Below are 21,343 nucleotides of genomic sequence, written 5' to 3' on the forward strand. Positions count from 1 at the left end.
TTAAAAAATTGATATATATTGCACATGTCATTTTCATGAAAAATCCCCCAATTAGAAGAATTTTAAGGTTAATCTATTAAAAGATTATCACATTTTCTATTAAGAAATATTTAGATGTGAGTTTTAAGTCTTTATAGAATTAGCTTTAGAGTATGGGCAAAATGAAGAATAAAATAAAATAAAATTTATTTAATAATATAATTTTTTATATTGTTTATTAACAAATGAAAAAGATTATATCCCAATAATGATAAAAAGTAAGTTGTCGTTTAAACTAATACATTTCTACTTCATGTAAATTTAAGTTGGAAGTGACACACATTACTTTGTTAGGAATAAGAAGATATTTAAGGTGAACATAATAAAAATAATTTTGTTAAAATAAAAAAAATCAATGATTTTATACAACAAACTAAGAACTACAAGAAGTACTTCACACTATTTAGTGTCTAATTCTTCAACACTCAAAGGTGTTACATAAATAGTGAAAGCCATGACCTTCTGTCTTTTATTTGTATTGTTGTATTTTTTGTATTGCCAGTGATATATTCTAATATTTTTTTTATAAAGAATTAATCTCTTTTATGATATATAGTTGTTATTCCTAACAAATGTTACTATTAGGAATTAAATTTTTTGATCTTTTGATTATCATAAGGATTTAGTAACTTGCTTCAATTTATTTTGTTAAAATGAAATTTGTGATAGGTACTTATATTTTGAGTTTGGTAACCTATATAATTATTACACCGAAAGAAAAATCAGTCTGAATTTGTTGGCGAGTAGGTCAAGGCAATAAATTACGTTACAAAATATTAATAAATTCCTGAAATTGTCTTTTCATGTTTCTAAAAAACACTGTTATTTCACAAATGAAAAGGTAACTTTTTGTTGATTATTAGTAGTTTTGAATCAATGTATCTATATATATATTTGTTCTATCAAAATATTGGTATAGTGGTAGAGGACCTGAATTAATTTTTAAATGAGTGAAGATTATACGTATTTGTAAAGAACTCAAAACGCATCAACCATATAATAATATAATATAATAATAATATTGAGGTCGTCATAAATAAAGAATGAAATCTAAAAGAAACTGGATTTTTGGCTAAGTCGACATGAAATTGTGAGACACAAATTTCTCTAAAATTGTTTCAATAACATATAAGATGAGACTGTATAGATGTATTATTTTTAGGTAAAATAGTCAAAAATTTGATTCTTGAAAGTAACATTTATTAGAATGGACATTCATACATCAAAAGAGATTAGCTCATTATCATAAAATAAGGGTGCCATTTGTTATATAAAAAAAAATCAGTTGGAACAATATTTCTTCTCTATTATATGTTGTTTTAGAAATTTATTTATTTTATTCATTTTTAAAAAAGTTGGTAGAATATTTTATTCTAAAATTAATGTTTGAAAAATAATAAATATTTTAATTTAAGAGCTTTTTTCCATGAAATAATTAATGGGTCATGTCAACAATATTCCTAAAAACATTGTTTAAGCAATCCAAATTGAATAAGTCAATTTTAAAAATATAAGTCTCACAATTTTCAGAATATTAAATCTATAAATTTTCAAGGCAAACTTACTTTTTTATATTTTTAAACAATACCTTAAATATATTCTTCAACATTTCTCATATAACCCTTAAATTAATTTTAATAACTAAACAACAATCTTGACTAAAAGGTAGCAATGCACGAAAAAGAAAACAAAAGTTGGATAATTATTTAGCATCGATATCATCAAAAGTTTCGCCATTCCATCTTTTCTTCTTGTCCTTTTGTTTATAGTTGACCAAATGTTGATAGGTATCTGTAGAAAAGAAAACAGCATCACATGGAACTTTAATTTTTTAAAATTTAGCATGGTTTCAATCAATACAATGATAAAAGTAACTTATATACATAATATTAAATATATATAAATATTAAACAACGTAAAAGGGGTTACCCCATTTGATTCTCATACTTTGGTCAGAGCCCAATTTGATGCCACCAACAGGGAAGATAATATATATATATATATATATTATTATTATGATGGAGTTTAGGATAAAAAGTATTTCGAATAATTTTTACTATTTTTTATACTCACCTATGGGTATAGAATTAACACTTTTAATATACGTAGCTGTTCATTCTAACAAGTATTTAGGAATCGAATTCTTGACATTTTGCTTATCAGAGTTTAATATGACTAGACCAACTCATTGATAGTTTACTATTATTGATAGTTTGTATCATTGATAGTTTGCTATCATTTAAACTCATTAAGGCTAATTTTGTATATCTAGTTTTAAAAAATGTCAAATAGCCTTAAATCATATCTAAGTAGATTGTTTCACACAAAATAGAAAATCATCCACTTTTTTTGTTTATAACAATTTTATTTTTATTTTTCCTTCCTCCATAGTAATGACGGTAGAGGTATAATATTTTTTACTATCTGATATAGGGTAAAGTTTTTAACCGGGCCAAGCGGAACCATTCATATATTATGTTTCACAACTCTACTAGGTGGGTTGTTTGATAAATAAGTAATTAATATTATCTTTGAATGTGAGATTGAAAATTATGAGAATAATTTATGAGTTTAAAATCTATACACCGACAGTATATTTTTATACTGTCAGCATACTATCCATTATCAATTTATATTACTTTTGTTTAAGAGTCAATGTTTGTTAATAATGGTGGATGATTGACTGACAGTGTAAAAAAATATTTACACTGTCATTATATAGATATTAAATCCATAATTTATACTTATAAAAGAACAGATGAAGTAATATACTTAGTACTGAACACACAGATTTGGCCTGAACACAGATTTGGCCTATTTAATATATGGTGATGTGGGACAAAGATCTGATATCCCAAAGTATATCCAGTATTAATTAAAATATATTATATTAGTTAAAAAATTAAACATTTATAATTTTTATTTTATTTTATTGTGATTGATTCGGAATATGCTTTGTGACATAAGATCTTTATTAGGGAATGTGTGGCTAGAAAGAGGGTGGGGTTTGCCTTGAGCGTGTGAGGTCCAATTCAATTAGACAAAACGAAGGTGCGTTTTGACATTTATGATGCGTTTTGACATCAACAATGTGGTCAAAGTTTGTGCAACCACGTAGTTGATCAAATCCATACAAATTTGCATATTTTTCTAATGTGTAATATCAATATAAAATTTATACACAATTCGTATATATGAAAAATCTACTATTTATTTGTATTAGTTTTTTGAAAAATCAATAATAAATAAACATTAATAATAGATGGCATAATAACAATATATGAATCTTATATATTATTGGTGTATATATTTTTTCTCTATTTTATTTCCAGCTCTTTTATTGTCTATAAAAGGAAAATAAAGTAAAATAAAACTAACACAATTTGCTTGACTTTTTGGTGTGCTCAAAGGAAGTAGTTGACTATATGTTAGTGCTCCACTATTTAAGTAAGTGAAGGTGCAAGTCAATACAATATATTAACATATTAAAAGCTTTTTACTTATAATAGAGCAAGTCCTAAAATCAATTTAACGTTAATATAAATTTATTCATATCACATGCTTTCGAAAAGCTCTCCAAATATTTGGTATTTATATGTATGATATTAAATATTAAAGATGAACATTTCTTTCATTATAGGAGCAAGTCAACTCTTTAAACAAATGTTCAACGTGATAGTATTATTGAATTATAAACATAGGCTGAATTATCACAAATATGTGGTGGCTGTGGTGGTTGATCCAAGATTTGAATAATGGCAAAGCACATGATGCCACAATTAGCTTACGTCAAAACCACTAAGCCTCAATAATCAACCAACAAAGCTGTCTTAATTAGATTAGTTTTCTATATCATATTTCAAGTTATCCCAACTAATTCATATCCAATCCAGCTATTTGAATTTAGGTAAGCAACAACTAAAGAAGTGGGAGATGGCATCGTACAACGTACAGGTCGAAATATGATTTTTAAATTCAAATTAGTGGATATTGCTAAAGGAAGTGGCAATATCATATACAAAATAGAAAAAAATGCAATCAATTTAATAATGATCTAATGGTCTTTGACCCGAACTAAAGAATGTTAGATCAAATGTGTTGTGATATAAATATGTGACACTTAATGTGTTTATTATACAAGAGGGATCTACTTACTCTAGGAGTAAGTTAAAAAAATCTACTTAATATCTTAACCATTCATTCTAAGAAAATCTAATTATTTAAATTAGTGAGTATATTTCAACTATTAGATTTTCATATAATGAATAACTATAATGTGAAGTATATTTTTTAACTTATGGTCTAAATAATACATGTTATTTGATATTTGAATTAAATTATTTTAAAATTATACTTTTTTTTGACAAGTGAAAATGAATTACATATACAATCAGAAACTTTATAAGAAAAGAAATGTAATCATATTTTATTATGTTTGTTGTATGTTGACTTGGGACATGCATTGGTGAACTTGTTGTGATAAATCATGTCTCCATACTAAATAAAGTAGAAAAAATAGCTATGTCAATGACAGCAAAATATACCTCCTTCTTAACAAAAACAAATGCACAAGCTCTTGTGCAGAAATGTCAAATGGTATTATATTATTCTAAAGTCATGTTCATAAAATTAAAATATATCTCATGTTACAATGACTTTATTCTTTTAATAAACTTATAGAGCTCAAATTTACTCTCATACAAAATTATACGACCTCTTATATAGTTTTTTTTATTTGACTTAATGCAATTTTAGTATCTCATTGTCACTTTAATCCTTATAATTAATAGACCACAAGTGGCATGTTGAAATGGTTTGTGTTATGAATAATTTTAATGTTCAGCATTAACTTCAGCATTATTAATCACTCCCTCTCATAATTTTGCAATATTCATTTACCAAGCTATATAAGAAAAAATCATGAACCTTTTGAGGAATATATTATAATAGAAGGGGGTGAACTCATATCAATCATAAAACACAATTACATTATCAGTAATTAAAAAAATAATTCCAAGACCACACTATTATCAAATCCAACACTCCTAGCATCCTACATAGACATTAACTCACTTCAATTACTTTATAAATGGAAGTTGAATGAAAGCACTAATTGTGCACAAGTAAAAAAAATTGGGCTTAAAAGGAAAAGCATTAAGTAAGAGTTTAAGAAATAAAAGCTAATATTTTTTGTTGAGATATTTACAGGTTTTTCACAAAGAAGTTAAAATCTTAAAAGCTACTAGATAGGAGTTCTGGCCCAGATCCAACAAACTAAGATAGTAGTGAAAAAAGGCGGCTAAGCCCGATAACTACTGCGATAATAAAAGTGATAACAACAATGGTAATGACAATAACGATAATCATTACGAAAGTCGCAATAGTGGTGATGATGACAAGAATTTATATATATTGTTTTAATTTTCAACACTTTACCAAAAAATTGTAGAGTTTCATAGGTGATTGTAATTTCAATTGCTCTAAATCAATCATTTTTCTATCAAATGATATACAATTTTTGGTTGAAGGGTATCAGGTAGGTTCTATAGATAATGCATCTTTTCATCTAACAAGTCTAATTTGTACCCTTATATTTAGTAGAATCGGCACTCAAAGGTTTTTTTCCAGATAAACCCACCTAGTGGAACTAAGACTATTGTTTTTCCCGAATAAGCTATCTGAAATTTTCACAGTTCGGAACGGTCTTTCCAATAGTGTAAAACATAAAATCGTCACCACCAAAAAACTTCGCTTTTATTATATTCTTCAACTATAATGGTTCACTTTACCTATAGGTCTCAATCTCAGAAGAATGAAAATTTAAACAAACTTTGGTTGAAATGAATCCCTCAAACTTGATTTGCACAGTATTTACTGCATGAGCGTAAGTCAACAATCAAGTAAACAATAAAGGACACTATGTAAAGTGTTTTTCAATATAAAAAACTGCACAATTCTATTCTCACTAGTAAAAGCCTCTAAGCAAATTTTGTTTTCTGTTACACCTTACAAGTTTACAACAAAATGTAGTTGTAGCTACTATTACAAAATCCAAAGAACATTGTAGTTCTACCATGGCATACACCAAATCATTAAATATACAAATGGTGTTCCAACTACAGAACCAAGCATTGTAGTACATTTTTTATCATGTATTATAGTTGACACATCATTATAACACCTAAAGTGGTTAGATCAGAGTGTAGAAACAAGAGAAAGAATGAAAAATGCTTGGTTAATGTGTCGTATCATTGCATGTAATGCAGTGATAGACATTAAGTTAGACAGACTCGGCGCCGTAATGCCCATCATGAGTGCTGCCATTTTCATTGCTCAGTTTAGATTTTGGTAAAATGGATGGCTGTTTAGGAGATACCTTGTTTGATTGCTGCTTCAGATTAAGGCAAGTGTAAACAGACGTACCGGCAATAGCGGTAAATGCACCACCAATACTGATTTTGCCAGGATTGGATCCAAAGAGGTAATAGTTTCCGAGAAGGAGGATGCATGTCTTAAACTGCCCGAGGACAACGTGTGAGATGGCGGATGTAGCACTGTAAATTGCAAGGTAAAAGAGAGAAAAAGTGTGAAAAAACTGACCAGCAGAAGATATGTACACAAAAGTGTATTTACCCAAGCAAAAAAGTCATCGGAATGTTATGAATACAATAACAATAACCAAGCCTTAATTCCACTAGATAGGGAACTATAATGTTCTAAATGTTATAAAAAAATGGCAAACAAACATAACACTTCAAAAAACGTGATGGATAAGTAAAATATATTTGCTAATGCTAAAGTTCTTGGTGCCTAATCTATCACTAGTATTGTCACCAACTTTTAACAGTCAGTTCTTTATTTGTATAGTTGGCCATAGATTTCATGTTAGTAACTTAGTATCACCAGATAATTATGCAACATTTATTACTACCAAATAATCATGCAATATCATTTAGTGCAGGGTGTTCAAGTCTAGACCGGTCCAAAAGTAAAACCAAAAGCCGGTCCAATATCAGTATTACTGCAGTTGAAAAATGGAATCACTCTTTCAATATTCAATACCAGATTGCTATTCACCAAACAAGAAGAAAAAAAAGAATAAATACCCATTTCAGTTCCTCATGTTTTTCGACTTTACCAGTTTGGTCCCTCAAAAAAATGAAAAACCCAAAATGATCCCAAAAAATTTCAAATATGGGTCAAATTAGTCATTTTTAACATGTTTTAAAACACTTGGTAGGGGACTAGAAAACATTAGTTATCTGAGGTACCACATTCGCAATGCCTCAAGAAACGTCCAAGTTAGGCTACGATTAGGAAGCCTCCAACCACTGGGAAGTTCCATTGTTACCGGGGCATGAGAAGAGTGGAGAGTTACAAGTGAGACACCACGTCTTGAACCAAAACCTTAAGGCAACGGTTTCATGAGTCTTTTCCACTTATAAAATATTTCACTCCTTCCTTTATATCCAATGTGGGACTTCGCACTTGAATAGATCCAACACTTATGTCATTCAGCAAAACATGTTCTATGCATTCTATAAGAAATTGAAATTCTTTATACAAACAAAACAATTCAACAAATAAAAAATTCGCTTACCCTAGTGCTAAAGCACCTGACAACTGAAGCAAGAAGCCAAGAACAGCTGATGAGAAAATCACCAAAGTGTTTCTGAAGTTCCAATCAAAGAGAAGTACACCTGGAGGATCTAAGAAGGGTAGCATAGCGCCCAGGAATACCAAAGTAATTGGTGTTGTTTTCCACATCAGCCTGTTGATCAATCCAAAAATTACACAATATAGAGAAAGAAATTAATTGATGCAAAACAGCACGAAAACTTTGGGGGGAATAGCGGTGCTAAAATACAATAATGTCATAAATTACTCACGACAAGGCAGTCCAATTCTCTTGCTGCTGCAGCCGAGACCAGAGTATTTTGTTTACAGCACTGGGTACAATCCATGCCAATGCTACACAAGCACCAAAGAAATGGAACTGAAGATCAGTCACTGTAGCCACAGCAACACCAATAGATACCATCACTAATGCTAAAACCTGTAGAGTTTCAAATGCTACAGTGAACATTTCAATCTAAAATGAAATAAGCACAAAGACTGAAGTGTCAATGTCAATTGGAGAGACATATAGCGCTCGTGAATTAGAAGACTTCATTTATTTAAATACTAGTTTTCGTAAAGCTTATGTCGTCTTAACAAAATTGACTTCCCCCCTCCCTACACCTGCACCCGACCCTCCCAAAAAACACACGAGCACACACACATGTTCTTTTAAGGCAGGAATAATAAACTCTTCTAAGCCATTAACAAAAAAAGGGTGGTCTAGTGCACAAGACTCATCACCCTCGCAAAGGGAGAGACCCTTTCCAAACAAGGCAGCAATCTTACCATTGTGCCGATGCCCACTTTGGCTACATATTCAAAAGGAAAACAAGGTGAAATTTGGTTCTAGCATATAGAATACACATCATTTGTAGCCAGAGTATAGGCTAAATAAATAACACTTTCTTATGTGATGATGCTAGAGATCCCTAAAACAATATTACGATGATATATCACAAATACTATGACTAAGATTCTCGGGGCTAGACCTCCTCTGTCCGCTACTATTCAGAGCTGTATTCATAGGACCTCAAAAGCACATATACAACGTCATGTCACATGTGAAAATCACTAAATCTACTCAGTCATTTAGTCATCTTCTGTAAACAACTAAACACAAAGGTATAAGTAAAGCAATAAAGGATGGCACTAGCAATTTGATCCACGTTGTTTTAATTAAAGGTATAAGTTGATTCTTATGACAATGTGCACATATTTCTTATGTGCTAATTATAAAAGCTATTTTTCCTACAAGATCCATATATTTATCATATATACTCGCACAACCAAAGCAAATGCATGTACATACCTTCTGCAAAGAAACTTTTTTCCTATACAGTACAAATTCTGCCAAAACTATTGACGGTGTCACTGCAATCTTTGCCATCTGATAGAAACCAATGCTGAAGATATAGAAATTAAATTAAGAGTATAAAACAAATACTTTGAATAAAAATGTGAAAGTCGGGTTACCTATTATACTTCAGGCTGACATTAGCAAAGCCGGTAGATAGAGACATAACAAATCCGAGAGTAAATAAGGTAGACAGTGGAGTTGATTTTGAGGAAGGAGAAGCAGGTAAGAAAGAAAGCACTTTTAGAACTGCCATTAAGAACCAGCTCACTAAATAATGAATTAGTGTGAGAAGTATCGGGTATTTGAATTTAATAGTTTGAAACACCTGAGACAAATAAATGTAGAGAAACCTAAGAAAGTCAGCAACTAAACACCATGTTAAATCGAAATTTCAACACAGAACACAGCTTAACAAGATAGACAGAAAAGAGAGATAACAAACCATTTTGTTCATGAAAATAATACCAACTGCAACCAGAAAATTGAAGGTAAGTGCAGTAGCTGGACCACAAAAACGCTGCTGTAGACGTTTTGCACCTTCGGATGAACGGAATTCATTTAAGAGAGAAGCTCTCAAGTCTTCCAGAGCTCTTCCTGCAACGACCGGTCAAAAATAATAAAAGGTGTTTAGCATTTCATTACTTGGAAATTTTTTTCTATAAATTATAGATTTACCATGAATAATTATTTTCATCTTTCCCTCGTTGAATGAATGAGATGTTGATTTAAAATTGAAGTTAACCACTACATTGTATTATGAATGTAGCTTCCCACACTAGATTAACTGACATAAAGACCAAGTCTACAAATATATTAGCAATAACACAATCCGGAATACTCGTTGTTTGCAATACTCCTCCATACTGGTACGGCTACATGGTACGTCATTTTACCAAATATGTGATTCATGGGATATATACCTAGTCAGTATGTTATTTGAGTTTACATTTTATTGATCTTTCAAAAAGGTAAACCCCGCCTTTACTGCTATGTTTTTCATGGGATCTCATTCATTTCTATCATGGGGGCAGATTCGTCACTTGTAGCAAAATGAATTGTGAACTAGAGCGGCTCAAATCGCAAATGTATCGCAGATTATTATGTATAAACTCAGTCGAGGGATGATATGGGTGGAAGCATATTTGTTAATGGTGCTCGAAATTGATATTGTCTCTAAGGAGAACATATAAGGGTATATCTACATTGATTTAATCTAACCCCACCTAGTGAGACTAAGATTTGATTGTTATTGTATATTGTGATCTTAACTTGCTAACATTTAATAGTGGATAATACACCTTCACTCACTCATTTTAGTGACAAGTTCAAGTTAAAGGATCCTTTATGGTTTAAAATTGCAGGTCACAACAACAATTGCGGGCAGAACATTGTAGTTTCGGGAGTCTTTGCAACTGCATCGACACCTTAATTGCGACCACATCACTACTTAAATTGCAACCGCATTGGCCACAATTCCCGCAATTGTGGTAAACAAAACATAACCACGACAGCGACTGCAGTTGCAATTTAAAACCATTTATTCCTTATCTTTCATAACACAGAGCAATCAATAGAGGCTTCAGATTCCTTTACTAGATTCTAATATAAAACAGAATTGTTTTAGGTACTTAGATGAGTATTTTAAGCAGCAAAATTTTCAAGAGAAAAAAATTATAATTTGTTTGGATCAGCTTATTTTCATTAAAAAGGGCACACAAACATAATGTCTTCAAGCTAATTTGCAAAAACAAATTAAAAACAAGTGATTTGGGAACAACCCAGAAGCTCCATTGTGTAGTGTATCATCAAATAGTTGATATGATAAAAGAAGCACACAGAATATGAAGGAAGGTATAAAAGAATTAAACTTGAAATAATTGGAACAAAAGGGGTTGTAAAGAAGAAGAAAAAAATGAACCTTTTTCACCAGCATCACTGTCTTTGCGCTTGAGAATCTTTCTAAGGTATTTCCTATTGAAGAAATTGAGCATTGTTGAAACTAAACCCTAAAGAAGAATTTGAAGCAGAGAGAGAGAGAGTGCTTGGTGTATGTATGTGTGTGGGGAGTGAGAGTGTGCAAATGTTGCAACAACAAAACAGAACAACAACAGCAAAACTTTATATTAAAAGGAAAAACCGCAGCTGTCGGACAAGGAAATGAATGTATTGTTTTAACTTTTAAGAGTTTAAAATCTATCCATCTTTTATACAGATTTTTACAATTCAATGTCAATAATTGTATTCCTTTTATTATTTGAGAGTCAAAAGGTGAATTATTACGGTTTCATGAGTCTTTTCCACTTATAAAATATTTCACTCCTTCCTTTATATCCAATGTGGGACTTCGCACTTGAATAGATCCAACACTTATGTCATTCAGCAAAACATGTTCTATGCATTCTATAAGAAATTGAAATTCTTTATACAAACAAAACAATTCAACAAATAAAAAATTCGCTTACCCTAGTGCTAAAGCACCTGACAACTGAAGCAAGAAGCCAAGAACAGCTGATGAGAAAATCACCAAAGTGTTTCTGAAGTTCCAATCAAAGAGAAGTACACCTGGAGGATCTAAGAAGGGTAGCATAGCGCCCAGGAATACCAAAGTAATTGGTGTTGTTTTCCACATCAGCCTGTTGATCAATCCAAAAATTACACAATATAGAGAAAGAAATTAATTGATGCAAAACAGCACGAAAACTTTGGGGGGAATAGCGGTGCTAAAATACAATAATGTCATAAATTACTCACGACAAGGCAGTCCAATTCTCTTGCTGCTGCAGCCGAGACCAGAGTATTTTGTTTACAGCACTGGGTACAATCCATGCCAATGCTACACAAGCACCAAAGAAATGGAACTGAAGATCAGTCACTGTAGCCACAGCAACACCAATAGATACCATCACTAATGCTAAAACCTGTAGAGTTTCAAATGCTACAGTGAACATTTCAATCTAAAATGAAATAAGCACAAAGACTGAAGTGTCAATGTCAATTGGAGAGACATATAGCGCTCGTGAATTAGAAGACTTCATTTATTTAAATACTAGTTTTCGTAAAGCTTATGTCGTCTTAACAAAATTGACTTCCCCCCTCCCTACACCTGCACCCGACCCTCCCAAAAAACACACGAGCACACACACATGTTCTTTTAAGGCAGGAATAATAAACTCTTCTAAGCCATTAACAAAAAAAGGGTGGTCTAGTGCACAAGACTCATCACCCTCGCAAAGGGAGAGACCCTTTCCAAACAAGGCAGCAATCTTACCATTGTGCCGATGCCCACTTTGGCTACATATTCAAAAGGAAAACAAGGTGAAATTTGGTTCTAGCATATAGAATACACATCATTTGTAGCCAGAGTATAGGCTAAATAAATAACACTTTCTTATGTGATGATGCTAGAGATCCCTAAAACAATATTACGATGATATATCACAAATACTATGACTAAGATTCTCGGGGCTAGACCTCCTCTGTCCGCTACTATTCAGAGCTGTATTCATAGGACCTCAAAAGCACATATACAACGTCATGTCACATGTGAAAATCACTAAATCTACTCAGTCATTTAGTCATCTTCTGTAAACAACTAAACACAAAGGTATAAGTAAAGCAATAAAGGATGGCACTAGCAATTTGATCCACGTTGTTTTAATTAAAGGTATAAGTTGATTCTTATGACAATGTGCACATATTTCTTATGTGCTAATTATAAAAGCTATTTTTCCTACAAGATCCATATATTTATCATATATACTCGCACAACCAAAGCAAATGCATGTACATACCTTCTGCAAAGAAACTTTTTTCCTATACAGTACAAATTCTGCCAAAACTATTGACGGTGTCACTGCAATCTTTGCCATCTGATAGAAACCAATGCTGAAGATATAGAAATTAAATTAAGAGTATAAAACAAATACTTTGAATAAAAATGTGAAAGTCGGGTTACCTATTATACTTCAGGCTGACATTAGCAAAGCCGGTAGATAGAGACATAACAAATCCGAGAGTAAATAAGGTAGACAGTGGAGTTGATTTTGAGGAAGGAGAAGCAGGTAAGAAAGAAAGCACTTTTAGAACTGCCATTAAGAACCAGCTCACTAAATAATGAATTAGTGTGAGAAGTATCGGGTATTTGAATTTAATAGTTTGAAACACCTGAGACAAATAAATGTAGAGAAACCTAAGAAAGTCAGCAACTAAACACCATGTTAAATCGAAATTTCAACACAGAACACAGCTTAACAAGATAGACAGAAAAGAGAGATAACAAACCATTTTGTTCATGAAAATAATACCAACTGCAACCAGAAAATTGAAGGTAAGTGCAGTAGCTGGACCACAAAAACGCTGCTGTAGACGTTTTGCACCTTCGGATGAACGGAATTCATTTAAGAGAGAAGCTCTCAAGTCTTCCAGAGCTCTTCCTGCAACGACCGGTCAAAAATAATAAAAGGTGTTTAGCATTTCATTACTTGGAAATTTTTTTCTATAAATTATAGATTTACCATGAATAATTATTTTCATCTTTCCCTCGTTGAATGAATGAGATGTTGATTTAAAATTGAAGTTAACCACTACATTGTATTATGAATGTAGCTTCCCACACTAGATTAACTGACATAAAGACCAAGTCTACAAATATATTAGCAATAACACAATCCGGAATACTCGTTGTTTGCAATACTCCTCCATACTGGTACGGCTACATGGTACGTCATTTTACCAAATATGTGATTCATGGGATATATACCTAGTCAGTATGTTATTTGAGTTTACATTTTATTGATCTTTCAAAAAGGTAAACCCCGCCTTTACTGCTATGTTTTTCATGGGATCTCATTCATTTCTATCATGGGGGCAGATTCGTCACTTGTAGCAAAATGAATTGTGAACTAGAGCGGCTCAAATCGCAAATGTATCGCAGATTATTATGTATAAACTCAGTCGAGGGATGATATGGGTGGAAGCATATTTGTTAATGGTGCTCGAAATTGATATTGTCTCTAAGGAGAACATATAAGGGTATATCTACATTGATTTAATCTAACCCCACCTAGTGAGACTAAGATTTGATTGTTATTGTATATTGTGATCTTAACTTGCTAACATTTAATAGTGGATAATACACCTTCACTCACTCATTTTAGTGACAAGTTCAAGTTAAAGGATCCTTTATGGTTTAAAATTGCAGGTCACAACAACAATTGCGGGCAGAACATTGTAGTTTCGGGAGTCTTTGCAACTGCATCGACACCTTAATTGCGACCACATCACTACTTAAATTGCAACCGCATTGGCCACAATTCCCGCAATTGTGGTAAACAAAACATAACCACGACAGCGACTGCAGTTGCAATTTAAAACCATTTATTCCTTATCTTTCATAACACAGAGCAATCAATAGAGGCTTCAGATTCCTTTACTAGATTCTAATATAAAACAGAATTGTTTTAGGTACTTAGATGAGTATTTTAAGCAGCAAAATTTTCAAGAGAAAAAAATTATAATTTGTTTGGATCAGCTTATTTTCATTAAAAAGGGCACACAAACATAATGTCTTCAAGCTAATTTGCAAAAACAAATTAAAAACAAGTGATTTGGGAACAACCCAGAAGCTCCATTGTGTAGTGTATCATCAAATAGTTGATATGATAAAAGAAGCACACAGAATATGAAGGAAGGTATAAAAGAATTAAACTTGAAATAATTGGAACAAAAGGGGTTGTAAAGAAGAAGAAAAAAATGAACCTTTTTCACCAGCATCACTGTCTTTGCGCTTGAGAATCTTTCTAAGGTATTTCCTATTGAAGAAATTGAGCATTGTTGAAACTAAACCCTAAAGAAGAATTTGAAGCAGAGAGAGAGAGAGTGCTTGGTGTATGTATGTGTGTGGGGAGTGAGAGTGTGCAAATGTTGCAACAACAAAACAGAACAACAACAGCAAAACTTTATATTAAAAGGAAAAACCGCAGCTGTCGGACAAGGAAATGAATGTATTGTTTTAACTTTTAAGAGTTTAAAATCTATCCATCTTTTATACAGATTTTTACAATTCAATGTCAATAATTGTATTCCTTTTATTATTTGAGAGTCAAAAGGTGAATTATTTATTGACAAGTTTTTACCCTATCAGTATGTATCATTTGCTATTTATTTCCCATTATCATTTACTTTTTTTTAAATAAAAGTAATACAAATAAATAATGAATGATATATCAAATTTGTATAAATCTTTACATTATTATTGTAGAGATTTTATACTAAAAAAATTATACATAATATATTATCAACCATTCATTTATATTATTTATATGAAGTGTTAATAATGAAGAAAAATATATAAATGATGAGCAATACAGTGAGAATATATGAAACTTATATATTATTAGTGCATAAATATTTTTCTCTTGTTTTAAAGTGGATGCCTTATTTTACAAGAAAATGAATTTCAGTTAAATGAGAACTTTTTTAAGAGGAAAAAATGTATGCAATAAAGTTATGAATTTTATATATTATTAATATATTATCCAATTATTTATTGTTCAAAAAATTAGTACAAATGATTAAATCTATATATCAGTAGTACATAAATATTATAATCTCTTTTAATTGAAGATGTTAGATTAATTAATTAAAAATTATGAACTTTTCCGGATTAAAAAACTCCCATTTATGTACTTTCATCTTAAATGTACTAAATGTACTATATATATATATATGTATATATATATATATATGTATGTATATATATATATATGTGTATATATATATATATATGTATATATACATGAATATAAATGAGGCTTTTAAATGGATTATAAGAAAATGTAAATTTTAATACATTATATTTATGTATTAATATAAATATTATATATATATATATAATAATTATAAAAATATATTTATATTTATATATATGATTACATTTAATGTATATAAATTTAATATATGTATATGTTTGTTTATATATAATTGATCCACCTCATAAAGTTAATGATAAATTGTAATTACTAAAATCCATTTTTTATTTAACGATATTAATTTTTTAGTCAAACCCAATTATTTAGTTCAATAGTCAAGTTTATCAAAATAAATAACAAGTGAAATTAAAATAAATGCCAATTTGACTTTGCACATTGTGAGTCATATTCATCAAAATAATTATTTCGTGTTCCAACACAAATGATTATAAGGATACCAACAAGACGTTGGTCTAAGTGGTTAAGGTCTTTCTAAATTCTCAAGATTGAGATTTCGATTCCTGTGAGCGATACTTGTTGGGGGCAGCCACAAACCCCAGAATGATTAGTTATTTACCAAAAAAGGTGAGGATATACCATTTGTAGTATAAAAAATGAGTACAATGATATATCATCAACCAATAAGGCGTTGATCTATGGTGTAAGACCCTACTAGATCTTTAGGATGACAAAAAATTCAAAGGTTCAATTCTTAGGAGTGATACTTATTGGGAGAGACAATCATACACCTAAAAATGATTAGTTTCTTACCCAAAAAGAGATGGACACCCTTACTACTACAAAAAGAAAAAAAAGGACATATCATCACAATAATTATTTCATGGTCCACTACATATGTTCATTGTTAACCATACGCATCACAATAATTATTTCATGCACCATGATAATAAGTGACTGAGTACACATTTGTTGTCTCACATTTGGTATTACTCTATGTCTAATAAGTATATGATTGATCAGAAAAGATATATTTAAGTTAAAATTTAATTATAAAATATTTTTCTGACCAATCCTAGATTTAGGATATATGGAGTGACACAAAGTGTGGGATAGCAGATGTGCTCCCCATCGGAATACGATTCCTCAAACCAAACGACATCCATTCGAGCCATATTATTGTTCAAACGCAAATATAGGCATCCCGAGTCAAGTCAAGGTAGTTTGTTTTTAGGAAGATTTTTTAATGATAATAAATATTTGAGGTGGAATGGTGGATCCATCCCAAATGTACTGTGTATTTAAAAACATTTATTAAGAGAGTAGTACATTGGAAAATTTAAAAAAGAACATAATTTAAGAGTGACTATTAAATAAATTTAAAATCTACATATAGTTAGTGTAAAGTTTTTTACATTATCAACACATCATTCATATTTGATTTATATTACTTTTGTTTGAGAGTTAATTATAGTTAAGATATGAATGATGGGTAATTTACTCACATTATAAAAATATTTACATTGTCAATATGTACATATTAAATCCTTATAAAATTAGATTGGTGAATAATTCCTAAATACATAATGGTAGATTTGCAAAAGAAATGTATATAATTTATCTTAAGTTTATAAAAAATCAAGAGATGTAGAATAATACACAAATATAAAGTTTTTTGGAATGAAAGTAGTAGTAAAAGAAAGCCATGTTTTGCACTTGTTAAGAATTTATATTTCATGTACAATATCTTATTTCAGTTATAAATAAAATTAAATCTGTCATTATAACTAATAATAAATTATATATATTCTATTTTTAAGTATATATATAAATTTTATTTATGTTAGTTCTAATATATAATATATTTACTTAATTTAAAAAGTGGGTTGACAATACTTGACATAAAATTATCTCAAAAATAATTAATTATATGACCTTTAAAGTTAAAAAATCATTTACTACATGTAAAGAATTAACCAACATTATATAATATTCAATATTTTGGTTGTATATAAATTTTTTATTCTTCAAATGTAATATCTATGTATTGTTAATATAAAATTTATATACAATTACTATATCATACATCATTCATTTGTATTACTTTTTTGGAAGAGTTAATGATAATTAACATAAATGGTGGATACTGCAATGAATATCATAAAACTTATACACTTTTAGGGTATACATTTTTGTCACTTTGATAATAATAAATATGATCAAATATAAAGTAATGAATCAAATTTAAAGTCCTAATTTAACATAATAAATAAATTATATATTGTTGATTATAAAGTTTGATGTAGGTTATTATTGGAAAATAACTAAATTTTAAAAGTAAGGACATAGTAACCTATTCACCATGTCATTACCAAGTGATTGACTTTATGGTTAGACTTGGATTGCGTTCATAGGATTCTTTCAAAACTTGGACATGGCTCCTTCCACATGTTATTACTTACTAGCTCAGGATCTCCTTACTAGTACTTAGTTCTTCGTTTCTCTGTTTGTTTTTCTTTTGATTTTGGCTTTACCAAAAAAAAGTAATCTATCCACTCAAGCAATAGTATCAAATTTCACACAAAAAATATTATTTTTTTAAATGGGAAGAACCAATTAATATCTTAAATAATTTCGTCAATTCTGAATGAAACATTTTATTAAATAACACTATGTTTTTATGCATACAGCTCATTTGTGATCATATATGATTAAAGTATGCGAAAATAGTTGATTACAATATTTTACACCCTTGAGGTTGAGTTCAGTACCATGATAGATTAAATTAGTTCTTTGTTCCTATTCAAAGAATCGATATGATAGATGATAGACATATAAATGAATAATTTAAATTTCTTACTAGTCTTAGATATAAATTAATAAAATGTTATAGTTAAAATAATATATTTATTAAAATTTGACCCGTTACTATCATGGTGAGGGTAAGTAATTAATGTTTTCAAAAGTAATTTGACCCGTTAAGTTATAATACCAATAAGTGCGAGTTCAAGTGATAAATGCTTGATTTTTCTTAATCAACATCTGAGTTCGAGTCTTGTGGATGAAAAAAATATCTAATGGGAGAGTTAGTCCCACATACCTGTGAATGTTTCCGGCTCGAACAAGATTGCCTCTTGTGCGATGACACTTGTGAGAAACAAAAAAACTCTCTTTATAATATACATATGAATTTGCTTAGTGTTCTTCATATCAAGAGATAAATTACCTCATATGGTCACTAAAATCCTGATATGTGTTTTATTTAACTATTTTCAACAAAAAAACACATTTCTAAAAACTAATTTTTTGGATACACTGCACCAAAATAGCACAACAACAATGCTTAAAATTGTCATTTAATAGCGCTTTCAATGCACTTTCTATGTGAGCGTAATAGAACATAAAGTTGTATTCAACAATGCTTTTTGAAGCGATATAGAAAGTAGACATTTAACAACACTAACAGAAGTGAGTCTTGTTAAATATCTACTTTCTAAATAAGACAATATCTCTTTGACATTCTATCAAATGCATGACAAACATGTCCAAGTCCACCACATTTATAATAGATTTGTTTAATCATCAACACTCCAACTATATTCAACCTTAACAGATTCCAATATTATAAAATAATATATGAGTAATGAGATCTTACGCAAATTGTTCATTCTTTCTCCTCCAATGTGCATGTCCTTATAGAGTGTTCACTTGTTCCTCTATGATCAATGCAAGCTGCAATACAAATAAAAATGATATCTCTAAATAAATAGCAAAAGTTATGAATAAAAATATAAAATTAGCAACAATTGAGAAAGAACATTTATCATCATACTCAAACTCTATGTTCTAAACCATTGAACCATAGAAAAAACCTAGAACACCATAGCTGCACAACTTCATAACAAATAAAGATGACACTATTAGCTAGTGAAACGTTTTCACGAAATTGATCATAAATAAAATAATTATTTAAAAAAATAATGATTCAAATGCATCAAAGACTTGTTATTTATGGTATTAATGCAAACATCAAGATTGACTAAAAAAGAAATGAGCTAAAATAAGATAACGATTTACCTTATGTTTGAAGAGAGACACCAAAAACCGATAACTTTCCTGAAAAGAGAACATAAAAATAAAAGAGAAAAAAATGTAACTCATGGAGAAGAAGAAGAGTAAGAGAAATAATAAACTGAATGATGTGTGTATTATTGTGTGTGAGATTTTATTTTTAAATTTGAAAAGATTCTTGCTCACCAAAACAAGCGTTTAACAGCATTCACTGAAGCAAACATTGTTAAATATATGAATATATGACTTTTAACAGTGCTCACTGAAACAAGCGCTGTTAAATGTGTTACTTTTAACAACGCTCATTGAAGCAAACGATGTTAAATGTGTTACTTTTAACAGCGCTCACTGAAGAAGTGTTGTTAAATATATGAACGTATAACCTTTAAGAGTGCTTGCTTTAGTGATCGATGTTAAAGGTGTTACTTGTAACAACGCTCATTGAAGCAATCACTGTTAAATGTGTGATAAACAACATCACTTATTTCACTAAGTGCTGTTAAATCTTTGACCCATACATTCAACAACACTCATTGAAACAATCACTATTAAATATATATCCACATATTACATTTAACAACGCTTACTTTACTGAGCGTGTTATATCTTTTCCGCCTTACATTTAACAACATTCAACACACGAGCATTGTTGAGTGGACATTGTTAAATATCAATTATGACTTAGTGATACAAGTCATGATTTTAATTTAATGGTTGGAGGATATAATTATCTTTTTATATGAGAAGATATTATATTCTCTATTTTTAAATATCCATAGAAGTTGAGTTTCTTGATTGAACTTTGTATAGCAGGTTGTGTTTAATAAGCAAACTTACTAGTAAGAAAAAGTCTTTCCAAATTGATTAAAATGAGGTTTGGAAATTGAACATGTTAATGATTTTAGAGCAATGTGAAAAGTGATGACATTCTAAATCGGGTGTAGGCCTCGACTTAAAATTTAATTTTGAATCAATTTTTTTTAAAATTTCGGATGCGGAAAGTTACTTTTCGAAAATGGTAAATAATAAACCTTGATTTTAAAAGTTACTTTCAAAGATCTCAAAGTAATGTATCAAGATCCTCTCTAGTATTTGAGAGTGAAGTAATTAAAAAACAAAAGGAAAAAATTGCATGATATAACCCATTCTCAAACCTATGATGTTGTTAACGGACAAATTGGAGTATAAAACTACCGTAGTGTTACAAACAAGTAAAGTAATAAGGGGTAGTCGTATCAACAAAGAGTTGCTAGATTATAACATTTCAATTTAACAATTACTATTTTAAGCAAGATTACAATGGATTGTTTATTTGGTGACACAAATATTCGAAATTGCAATATTATGAAAAAGAGAGCTGAGATTAAACTTCACACTTACTATCTACACACTTGATTCTTAAAGTAAATTCATTCAGTAATGATTATTCTCCGTAAAGACCTCAAAATTACTGAAAACTAATGTCTTAGTCAGTTTAACAACTCATGCAACAAAGCTCTATGTCTAACAACTTTATTCATAAGATCAAGAAACATGACTTGCATAACAC

General features: G+C 30.0%; 1 protein-coding gene across 2 annotated transcripts; it reads right to left on the reverse strand.

The window, feature by feature from the left end:
- Positions 1 to 5,952: 5,952 nt before the first annotated feature.
- Positions 5,953 to 14,948, reverse strand: LOC109338367 (solute carrier family 35 member E3-like). 2 transcript variants are annotated; one of them, XM_019575583.1, is made up of 7 exons: positions 14,774 to 14,948; positions 13,298 to 13,449; positions 12,972 to 13,180; positions 12,808 to 12,901; positions 11,768 to 11,934; positions 11,479 to 11,649; positions 5,953 to 6,593 (listed from the first exon to the last, which is right to left on the reverse strand). In XM_019575583.1, exons 1-7 carry the CDS (start codon positions 14,844 to 14,846, stop codon positions 6,320 to 6,322), a joined length of 1,140 nt encoding a protein of 379 aa, XP_019431128.1. In that variant the 5' UTR covers positions 14,847 to 14,948; the 3' UTR covers positions 5,953 to 6,319. The 2 variants fall into 2 exon arrangements, with proteins under 2 accessions (XP_019431128.1, XP_019431126.1); XM_019575581.1 differs by lacking the exons at positions 11,479 to 11,649; positions 11,768 to 11,934; positions 12,808 to 12,901; ... (1 more) ...; positions 13,298 to 13,449; positions 14,774 to 14,948 and adding exons at positions 7,640 to 7,810; positions 7,929 to 8,095; positions 8,969 to 9,062; ... (1 more) ...; positions 9,459 to 9,610; positions 10,935 to 11,109.
- Between the last annotated feature and the right edge of the window lie 6,395 nt (positions 14,949 to 21,343).

This window comes from Lupinus angustifolius, unplaced genomic scaffold (assembly GCF_001865875.1).
Source record: "Lupinus angustifolius cultivar Tanjil unplaced genomic scaffold, LupAngTanjil_v1.0 Scaffold_22_100, whole genome shotgun sequence".
Lineage (NCBI taxonomy): Eukaryota > Viridiplantae > Streptophyta > Magnoliopsida > Fabales > Fabaceae > Lupinus > Lupinus angustifolius.

What these genes read in the sequence shown, in the direction of transcription:
- LOC109338367 (XM_019575583.1), bottom strand. Translation starts at nt 14,846, where the DNA reads ATGCTCAATTTCTTCAATAGGAAATACCTTAGAAAGATTCTCAAGCGC. An exon ending in TTATTTTCATGAACAAAATG is followed by an intron (nt 13,181 to 13,297) that starts GTTTGTTATCTC and finishes TATTTGTCTCAG; the next exon opens with GTGTTTCAAACTATTAAATT. An exon ending in GAGAATTGGACTGCCTTGTC is followed by an intron (nt 11,650 to 11,767) that starts GTGAGTAATTTA and finishes ATTGATCAACAG; the next exon opens with GCTGATGTGGAAAACAACAC.